Source organism: Xyrauchen texanus, chromosome 13 (genome assembly GCF_025860055.1).
Source record: "Xyrauchen texanus isolate HMW12.3.18 chromosome 13, RBS_HiC_50CHRs, whole genome shotgun sequence".
Classification (NCBI taxonomy): Eukaryota; Metazoa; Chordata; class Actinopteri; order Cypriniformes; family Catostomidae; genus Xyrauchen; species Xyrauchen texanus.
The window spans coordinates 9,829,070-9,840,334 of NC_068288.1; the positions used below are offsets into that span (position 1 = coordinate 9,829,070).

At 37.0% G+C, this 11,265-nt stretch overlaps 1 protein-coding gene across 1 annotated transcript; it reads left to right on the plus strand.

Moving 5' to 3' along the window:
• The first annotated feature begins 282 nt into the window (after positions 1 to 282).
• On the plus strand, positions 283 to 10,706 carry notum2 (notum pectinacetylesterase 2). Its single transcript, XM_052141377.1, has 11 exons — positions 283 to 593; positions 1,100 to 1,152; positions 1,795 to 1,890; positions 1,999 to 2,059; positions 2,158 to 2,234; positions 2,307 to 2,406; positions 5,345 to 5,533; positions 7,811 to 7,911; positions 8,316 to 8,463; positions 8,770 to 8,817; positions 10,406 to 10,706. The coding sequence occupies exons 1-11, from the start codon at positions 283 to 285 to the stop codon at positions 10,704 to 10,706; spliced, it is 1,485 nt and encodes a 494-aa protein (XP_051997337.1).
• The last annotated feature ends 559 nt before the right edge of the window (positions 10,707 to 11,265 follow it).

Here is an 11,265-nt window from a genome sequence, read left to right on the forward strand (position 1 = left end):
TGTTCACTCCAATACTTTGGACTGATAGATCACTTTTTAGAGATTGATTTCTTCTGGTTTCAATGGTGGTTATAGACTGACTCATTAGCAAATGAATTCAAAAAGGATGAATGGAAAATGGCCTTGGAATCCTTTCACTGAATGATGAGGGTTACCACCACTCTTCCTTCTTTTCAGTATTTGGTCACAATGGAAGATAATTAAGGTGATGATTAAAGTCTTTGTGACGTCAATGCAGTCTGTTCTCTTTGGTATTTTTAGGGAGGTCCTGCTGGATTTGATATGAATATTCTGTGTCATGTTACGTACCTGCTTCTGCTGGGAGTCATTTCTTGCCAGAACAACCGCAATGCCAAACCAGGCGGGAAAGCTCCAAAAAAGCCTAACAGCCAAGCTACAGACACAACCCACCATGGCCCTGAAGATGACCCACACCTTGGGCTAGTAGGTGCTGTTGATTCCAGCAAAGACACAAACTCCGGAGGTCGTAGCACCACACAACAAAGCGCATCTGTCAACAAGGTTGCTGATGAAATGAAGCTACACTTTGTAAAGAACACATTAGTCACATGCAACGACGGTACTGCCGCTGGGTAAGATACAGTTTTAATATCCTCACATTTTAGCTGAGAGCAAACTTGACTGATGTTTGGAAACATCAAAAGGCTTATAATTGTTAAGAGAAAATATTCTTACTACAACATTGTTCTTATGTCCTTAAAACAGATTTCTTTACTTTTTTCTGAGAGTGAAAATTGATAAAGAAGTTTTCACAACCTCAGAAATGTGCTAACCTTTAAATAGCATTTTACTCACTCATAAAGAAAAAATTTCATGCTCACACGACAATGTAACATTTGGAAAACCTTTTAGGAGCATTAAATTGTAGCTGGGATATGTGTCAAGTTAATGATCTGTAAAAACTTTGGACATTTGTCTATGGTGATGGCCAATTTCACTGTGACATACATACAAAATTGTTGCGGTGTTACAATGTCATGTATAATAATTTTCCTTTGACTAATGACTAAAACACTTTCAAAAATACCCTCATATGGCAATGTTCTCCAGACCATCTATATTTATTTATGGCCCATAGGTTTTACCTAAAGGAGTTCAAAGGAAGCAAGAGATGGCTGATATTTTTGGAAGGTGAGTATTTAAAACAAAGTTAATTTTGTCGAGAGAGGTCAGCAAGCTTAAACGCAGTGCTCTGCGTTATTTTGACTGTTGGTCATCTTCTTCAACATGTACATTTTCTTGCTTTTTTGAGCACATCATATCATGCTCACCAGTATTCAGAGAAGGTATATGGTGTCAATGGTTAAGAAAAGAAACATGCTACGCTGTTGAATTATCAGTTTCAGAATTATACAATACAAGAAAGAGAACAAGATGAGAGCACATATATCATACCATCATTACTTAGAAAGCTTCACTATGAGGAAGTACACTTTAAATGGAGGTTTATAGACTAGCATACCTACTGGTATGGCACATGTTTTTGTATTAATAGTATAGCTATAGCTATGCGCTAGCTAGATGGCTGCAATTGATTCATTGTACAGTGTATAGTTTTTGGGGATTAAAAACACATTTTAGAATAATAAAATACATTTATTAGTTCTACAAAACTGTATGATCTTTATGACAAGCTGTTATTTTTCATCCCAAGAGGGGAGGAATAATTCGACAAATTGTGCTAAGTAGTCTGAGCTTTCAAACTCAGCACAATGATCTTACAAGCTATCCTAGTGTCTAAATGTAAAACAAATTGTTATTAATCACGTTTAGGTGGCTGGTGCTGCTACAACAAAGAGACTTGCGATTCCAGATACAAAACTATCCCCCGCCTTATGAGCTCAACTGACTGGCCACAAACACGCAAAGGTGGGCTGATATTAACTAGACACACATTAATACATCCTTTCTTGATCTTGCTATTCAAACAATACTTTAGTGCTTCTTAATAAATATCCCCTCTTGGATTAATTGCAGGGAGTGGTATACTATCACCACAAGCTGAAGAAAATCCTCACTGGTATAATGCCAATATTGTGTAGGTTTCTGAAAAAGTTCTGTTTGGTAAATGCAAAAGTGAGACTTCATGTAAGCTTCATAAATAACACATCTAACTGACTTGTGTTTTGAAACCAGGTTTGTTCCCTACTGTTCAAGTGATGTGTGGAGTGGTAACAAAGCAGCATCAAAGCCCAAACAGGGAAAAGAAACAGGTACATTTTTCCCTAGTAGCCTTTGCCAGACCATTAAAGTCTTTGTCACCATAATTCTTTATTTCACCTCAGAATACACTTTCTTGGGATCTCTAATCATTCGGGAGGTGATCAAAGACCTTGCTACAAAAGGATTGAAACAAGCCAAAGTTGTGATGCTGGCAGGAACCAGGTGAGACTTCACCGTCCATGTTACGACTGTATAAGATCAGAGTTAGGAATAATTGTTTCACTATTGTTTTGTAAACATGCATATTATGTAGCATGTCTAAAATACTTATTTATGAAATGTATTGTTAAAGATGTTTTGTCAAGAAACTTGAAAATGTAATTATCTGGTTTTATTCTAAACTAACTTATTATTTTATATGACTGGGTTAGGAATCAACCTAACTGAATCAACCTGAATACATTAAGTGACCCCAACAAAAGTCATTTGTTTTAGCTTCTTAGTATAACCACTGCACACCTTCATTTTCTACAGTGTAACTTTTGGCTGTTCTTAAAATACCAGGGTGCATTTACAGTGAAGGAGGGATTAATTAAAGCTGCACTCAGTAACATCTTTTTGTTCGTGTCATCTTGGACTTACAGTGACACCTAGTGGCGTGGATGTAGCATCATTAAACTCAGTAATTTTCGGTTACAGATGCCATTGCAAAATCTAAGGTGGCACAATGCTCCCACGTACTTATTATATTTTTCACTCAGTTGTGTTGTAAAAATGACATCTTTTATCATAATAATGAGATACTATGTTGTAAAAACAACATCTTTTCTCAAAATAACAAGATAATATGCTGTAAAAATTACTAATTTTCTAGTAATAGAGATATGATGTTGAATAAACAAAATTTGTTCTCATATTAATGATATATTAAATCATAAAAATTATATATTTTCCTGTAGTAACTCAATTATGACACATAACAACTGACAGTTCCTATGGTAATTTAAACGACAAATAAATAATGACAAATGAGTTCAACATATAACCATAGAACAGTTATTTGAAATCAATCATTTTTATTTTCTTCTCTGTTTAAGCCATAAAGAAATTTTACATGTGAAAGTAAACAGTAACACAAAATATGAATGGTCTGGCTTTTGTGAATTGGTTGTTGAGCTGTAATTTAAAAAAAAAAACATACGCATTTCAGGTTCATAACAAAATTCAATCAAATTGAATTGAGTAATCTTTAATAAAAAATAAAATAAATCGTAAAAATATTCTAAAATATTTTTTGAGTGTATAAGTTCATTTAGATTAAGAAAATGCATCGACATATTGATGTACAATTTAGCTTTAACAGTTTTTAATATGAAAAAAAAATATTAATTGCACACTTTATTAAGCGGCTAATAAAATCTCAATCCAAAAAATATATTTTTATGTATTATTATCATTACAGTGCCTCTGTAGATTTATTCATTTTAATGCCCGACAAAACATTGGATTGCATTTATATTTATATATATATACGTTGCTTAAAGAATAATTGTTTCGAAGTGTACGAACAATGAACAATCTCTAATAATCATGTTCAATATACAGTATTTATTATATGCAATTATTTGTTACATAAATTGTTTGATAAGTTGTCGAGGAAATATTTGCATTATTTTCTAATTATTAAAATAACTACTTTTATGATTTTACACTATCTTTTCTTTTTTTTTATTATATAATATTATATTCTCGTCCTTTTTGCAAACACTCCAAAACATCAGTTCAGAAAACATTGTTCATTGTTAATATGGTCCTCTAACACCTGGCGATTCTAGAGAAAAATCCCCAAATCCATGCTGACTTGACAAAATGTTACAAAATAAAACAGTTTGATGTGTAGGTTTCATTTACCACTGAGTAGCCTACTCTACACCGTAAGCACAGGTGGGCCGGGACATGACAAGTGATACGTAGCCTAATTTAATTTGTAAGATGCTCAAAACATCTCATGTTTTTATGACAGCTATCTTGTTATTATGAGAAAATATGTCATTTTTATGACATTAATTTGTTCACTCAGTTATAAGTATGTGGCAGCATTGCGCCACAATAAAATTCACTATTCACAGTCATCCATGATTACTTTAATCCTGAAAATAAGTGAGTGGTATTCGGCTGGTCATGTGATTTTAATATGGCAACCCCCATGAGGGGACCCTCTGCATGTGGAATAAAAGAGTATTTATAGGTTACTGATATGACTGGAGTCGTCATCTCATGTGAGTGCTCATGATTTTATACATGTATCAAAATTACAATTGATTTCTTGAGGACTTTTTTTAATGAGGAAATAAATTACTGAGTGCACCTTTAATTCTTAATTCTAAATACAGTTTAGCTTTCCAAAATGTCAGAACAAATACCTCATGTTGACCAAGGAAACAAATTGTTCATAAACGTATTACTTTATTCTAAGCGATTTAGTTCCACAATCCAAGAACTGTGGCTATTATAAATCCCCTAATTGGTTTTGAATTCACTGATAAGCAAAGATAACAACAGTCACTCTTCCACCTGTTGTGACACATTTAGATCTAATAACAAGATGCTCTGAACAATTGAAACAGAGCCATCTGGTAAGGGTCCTGTAAAATGTTAGAACCCTCCATGGACCACCCCCCTAGTTTTACCACAACACCACCTTCACACACAACACTGACCGAAACCTATTTTCAATGCCTCCTCTTGTCTACCATAAAAATGTTTACTGCAGCCTGTAATACTATAGACAATGATATAATATCTATATATGTCCTTCTAAGCAGGCAGAATGAGTTCTGAGGATTCTTCCCAGGTTAGCAACATGTTTTGGGGTTTTTTGGTCAATGAAAGAGTCAAATAAAATAGAATACACTGAGGCTAATTTCTTATCGCAGCAGAGACATTTATAGTCTTATAACTTAACTTTAGTTTTGGGGCAGGGGCAGGGGCAGGGTGGCAGGTTATTTCACTTATCTACCAGACAATGTAGCCGGCAACCTGTAATACAGCTGGCAAAACTGGCCATTCAGCTGCTACAAAAACAAGTAATTTCCCATATTTGATGGCTGAGGTAATCCTTTGATTGAAACAAGAGTCAGGTGCATATTCTCTCTTGCAGTGCCGGGGGAACAGGTGTGCTGCTTAACATCGATAAGGTGTCCAATCTTCTGGAGCAGTTGGGTGCAGATACTCAGGTCCGCGGTCTTGTTGACTCAGGCTGGTTTCTGGAGAGTAAACAGCAAAAAGTACCTGACTGTCCAGACGGTGCCTCGTGTACCCCTGTTGATGCCATCAAGAAAGGACTTCGGTAAATTGTACATGTTATTTCAAATTGTGGTTTTAAATTGACCAGAATAGTGAATAGTTACAGAACCGATTTACATTACAGTGTCTATAGTATTATGCAGTATGTTGGCAGTGTTGGGTAGTTATGGATTACATGTAATATTAATTATGCAATCAGAATACAAAAATAAAGTACTTGTAATTAGTTTACATATTTAATGCACATAATCACATTAGTTACATTTTATAAATAACATTTTTGATTACCAATCAGCCAATGCCAATAAATAGTGCGTAATGTACTGATTATGCTTTGGTATTTGAAAACTACTTTTTGAATGATTTCTGTGCACTTCGTCCTGCACTATTATTGCTACAGACATGCATGGGACAAATTGTGCAGCTTATTGAAGAAAGGTGTACTTATACTTTTCTAAGCATTTGGATTTTCACCAGACCATAAAACAGGTGTAAAACTAAACAGACTTACATTGAAGGAGCGACCATATATGTAGGAACCAGATTATCATAAAGTATATGCTATTTACACCCAAATAGCAAATAGTGGCAGATATTATTTGCACCCCAACCCTTGTGCAAATAATGGTAGATTCTAATTGTATCCTGCTGCAAATCGTGTCAGATACTATTTGTGCCCATATTTAAATAATAACAGTATGGGCATCACTGCATTGTGTTTATTGTGTTTCTTTACATTACCTACATTAACCTTAACCTTACCTTCGAAAAAATAATCTTGGTTAACCATGGTATTTTTTGTACATTTACAGAAACCACAAAATGAACCATGGTTTCTATATTGCCACCATATTACTGTACTAAAACCATGGTTAACTGCACATTTACCCACTGCCTTTATATCCCACTCCACTGCAATGACATTGAATGCTTAGATTGTCGTATATTTCTGTGGTTCCACTAGACTATTGGGGTGCAAATAGCTGCACTGTGTGGCAGATGCTATTTACACCAGGGTGCAAACAGACACTCAGTTATCATAAAGACTAAAGTGTTGGTGTCTTTTGACTTGATCCAGAAAGCAACCAGCGAGTAACCATCCAGAATACCCTAGCAGCACCCTAGTGTAACAATTGGGACATTCTCCCTAGCGGCCACTAAAGGTTTTTGGAAGACTTTTAGTTTGAATATTTGTTTTGGTTTTTGTTGTGTCTCTGTTCTCTGTGTTCCTCCTTAATTATTCCCAGCTGTGTCTTGTTAGTTCCTTTGTATATATTGCCTTCATGTTCTCTCAGTCATTGTTAATTGTTTTCCTTTTATGGATGTAATGGTTTGTTCCGTGGTTGAGTATTGATTTCTTTATGTTTATTTCTTTGAGTTCTTTATTGAAAATCTGCACATAGATCCTCCTTCTCTCGACTCATTCCTGCAAATGTTATAGCTAGCAACCACCCAGAACACTTTAGCGACTGCATAGCAACCCGCTGGTGTGACGCTCCTGTTCTACCTGCTCCGTACGGGACTCGAACCAATGTCTCTGGCGTGGGAGGCAGGTGCTCTAACAAGGAGGCTAAAGGCTACAGCCTCTAGCGTCAGATGCTAGTGCACCTCTTGAGGTCAGGAGAGTGAGGTTTACACACTGCACAGCTATCTACCAGCTGGCTCCTGTTACACTCACCTCCCTAAACCTCACTCCCATCCGGGTCACGGCACCATTGTAACCGGTCCTAATCACCCCGCTCCGAACAGGACTCGAACCGGCGTGGGAGGCGGGTGCTCTTACAAGGAGGCTAAAGGCTACAGCCTCTAGGGTCAGATGCTAGTGCACCTCTTGAGGTCAGGAGAGTGAGGTTTACACACTGCACAGCTATCTACCAGCTGGCTCCTGTTACACTCACCTCCCTAAACCTCACTCCCATCCGGGTCACGGCACCATTGTAACCGGTCCTAATCACCCCGCTCCGAACAGGACTCGAACCGGCGTCTCCGGCATGGGAGGCGGGTGCTCTAACAAGGACGCTAAAGGCTACAGCCTCAGGATCAGTCGCTAGTGCACCTCTTGAGGTCAGGAAAGTGAGGTTTACACACTGCACAGCTATCTACCAGCTGGCTCCCGTTACACTGGCAACCGCCAGAACCCTTTAGCATCGTAGTGGCAAGTTTTGCATGGATAAGCAAAAAATACTTCACGGCATGTTAACATGACCAATTTAATGTCAAGTTTAACTGTAGTTGCTTTAATAAGTTATTGTCTATTTTCTGATGCAGCGAGATACATCACACAGTTATGATATGTTTGTTTTCATGAATATATATTTAGGTTGTGGAATGGAGTTGTTCCAGACAAATGCAAGCAGCAGTATAAAAGAGGCGAGGATTGGCAATGCTTTTTCGGACACAAACTGTACTCCCACATAACCGGTGAGGCCTTGCTGTCTTTTAGTTAGTCTTGATCAAAACAGAATGAAATAAGTGTTCATACCTTTGTTTGTTTTGTAAGTTTTGTAAGTGTGTTTTGTCATTCAATTGTTTAGTTTTTTTATGGGGTCACAATAATAGAGTTGCAGCACTCTCACTATTCTAGTACAACTAGAACATAAAACATTGAACACCAATACTTCTATCCCCCAAACCATCTCAACCCAGCCCACACGGGACAAACTAAACAGTCAGAACAAAACCATCATAAAGAATTATATAAAATAAACAAAGAACAGAACAAACAGGTTATAGAAATAAATTTACATTAAAGAGAGTAATATAAATGTTCTTTAACTGTTTTTAAGGCTCACTTCCTTTAGAATAACAGAATGTGTTAATTGCAGCTCCGCTGTTTGTGGTGCAATGGTTGTTTGATGAGGAACAGTTACGAGTAGAGAACATTTATATGGGTGGCCAGTCACTCTCTGAGCAACAATGGACTTACATGCAGAACCTGGGAAAAGAGTTTAAAAATTCACTCAAGGATGTTACGTGAGTACATTTATAATATATGACTATATCATTTATATGATAGTATATTATTATGAGATCTTACATACTTGTGCTTTTAATCGATGCTTTCAGATAACTGCTAAATTGTTATAAATAGCAGCATTATTACTATTATAATATTATTATTTTTTACACATAAATATTATGGTTTGATTGTTAATAAGTGTTATTTGATTACGTTTTATTATGGATAATTTTTGTAATATTTTACAATATGGTAAAATGGTTTGCTCAATGTTGTGTATCTTATGAATGCTGAAAATATCCCACTGTTTGTTGTTTTAGGGCTGTGTTTGCCCCCTCCTGTCTTTCCCACACTTTGATAACCAAAAGGTAAGGACATGCAGGCACCGTAAGACAAACTCCTTGAGGGTGAGCTCATACGCCTGCATTTAAACACTCATCAATCATGATGCATTCTGGGTGTCACCAAAATTCCATTTCATGCTTTCACACACTTAACTAATAGCCCCCTCCGCGAGCTCAGCTGAGAGAGAGCAGTGGGGCAGATGATTTGCGAGGTGAACCACGCGGTTAAAGTGAAACAAGGATGAGGTCACACTTACAGCAGAGGTGGCTTATAAGGAGACAGATGGACAAACTCGCTGATTAGTCTCCTATTAAATATGCATACACAAATTAGTGCTTGCAAGACCTCTAAACCTCTGACCCTAAACCCTAACCCTATCCTTTGGTATCAAATTGCTGCAATCTATTCCCCCAAACCGCTTAGTGTAACTAACATGTTTTTTCCACTTTTTAAGAAATAATGTCCCAATATTCACGTATGCTGACGCATGAAATATTAATAATTTTTTAAGCAGAATATTAAACGAAACTAGAGACAATACTCTATAACCCCAAAAAGGTTACAAAGAAAACCCTTAAAAAGAGGTTTCTTACCAGAGGCACTCTTGTTGGATCTGCACCCGTAAAAGCGCTTCACGGAAATCGACACCATTCTGTTGTGTCACGTGACTCGGTGCGCCAGAATTTTAACCCTTAAATTACAGTGTAATTAGAGTGTTGTGAACTGTATTCTTTTGGTTTAAATTCATTTAAATGATGCGTTATGTATAGTGAAGCCACAGGCACAGGGTCCCACGAGGTTAAGAAATTGAAAGTTAAAGAACTACAAAACTGCAGAACCAAAGTCTAAAGCTTTAACCCAATTCTTGTTCATGTTCATTTGTCATTTAATTGACAATTACATTTTCATCATTTATGCACACTCATGCTGTTCCAAAACATTTCACTTTGATGTTAATCCCACAATATCATTCAGACAGACCTAGAAATCACTGGGAAGGAAACGTCTAATTTTGATGATAAAGGAAATCGACCTGCTGCTTCCAAATGTACATGTACCCTGAAATCGATACTTTTCTACCAAATTACCGACAAGAATCATCTCCCATAACACATCTTTACATGTTTTCAAACTTGTTAATTATTCCCTGTGGCGCTAATGCTAGCATGTTGTGTGAACAATCTCCAAGAAACAGGTTCTGGTCCCATGGGATCTAGGAAGTAATCTTGTTGACTTAAACATCTTGAATAATGGTGAGCGCGATTCTGAGGTTGCATTTTTGCTATAAAATTACATATTTTCTCCTCTACTGGGTAGGCTAGGGGTTGGGCTTTGAGTTAGGGATTACTGTTAACAAAATAGACATTCCTGTTCATTGTATAACATCATTTAGAACCAAAATACAACTTGATTTTGGCACCATCATTTGGACATTTGTCCAGGTAACTAGTCAACAACACTTGGCTCAAATTTTGGTTAGCACTGACTGATTTCAGCAGTAGAACTTTCACCCTGTTGTCATCAAATTTACACTGTGATCAGTTTGAACATCTTCCCTGTTTTCTACACTTCACAACACTATTTCTAATTATTAATTTGTCTGTCTTTCAGTAACTGGATGGACTTCCAGGTCAAGGGGACGTCACTCTCCCGTGCTCTGCAGTGCTGGGACAGAAGTCTCCAGGAGGCCAATAAGAACAGCAAAACGGCCCTGAAGGGCTGTCCATTTCATCTCGTAGATAACTGCCAATGGCCACAGTGCAATCCAACCTGTCCGGCCCTGATTGACCAGGCCACACAACAGGAGATGTCTCTCCTCCAGGTTCTGGCTAGTATGGGCTTGGACCTGCAAAAGCTTGGCTTGGATGGAAGAGGGGATATTTCAGCTGGCTTGATCAGCAATGGTGGCTAAAGGGGTTAATGGGTGCTGGTGTCTTCATCAACACAGTTCATCTTAGCAATATTTAGAGATTGTTCAGTGGCTTTCTCTCTGGCCACTCAGCATTCTATTGAGTTCCAAACTGACCTGGGATGCTTTTCTAGTGAGCATGTCACTGGATTTCAATACTGACAGTCTGACTTTCTATCATCAGGAGTGATGTTGAGTTATCAATGTAAGCGACTTATCAGTTCTAAGTGCCTATAACTAGACAACTACTAAATAATCCAATTCATCTCTTCAGTAAGAGGATGAGTGTCTGAATGCTTTAGCTAACACTGTCTGATACAACTTTTCTGTTAACAATACTGCTAAAGTGGGTAACGTTTATTCTTTGCCAATAGAACCATTGATTTTACCAAAAGTTAAACTATTTACTAAATTGGAAGAATTAACTAAATTTTAACAGGTTCACCCAAAAAAAGCAGTTTTAGAAGGTTTCTATTTCCATCCCATTTTAAGAAAATCTGTGAGCGATATATTAGCAGCAGTGGATTTCAAACAAACTACTGTCTTTGTTGATTAAAACTGT

Coding starts and splice junctions, on each gene's coding strand:
- notum2 (XM_052141377.1), top strand. CDS start 283: ATGAATATTCTGTGTCATGTTACGTACCTGCTTCTGCTGGGAGTCATT. Junction 1,153..1,794: donor ATGGCTGATATTTTTGGAAG/GTGAGTATTTAA, acceptor AATCACGTTTAG/GTGGCTGGTGCTGCTACAAC. Junction 1,891..1,998: donor CTGGCCACAAACACGCAAAG/GTGGGCTGATAT, acceptor GATTAATTGCAG/GGAGTGGTATACTATCACCA.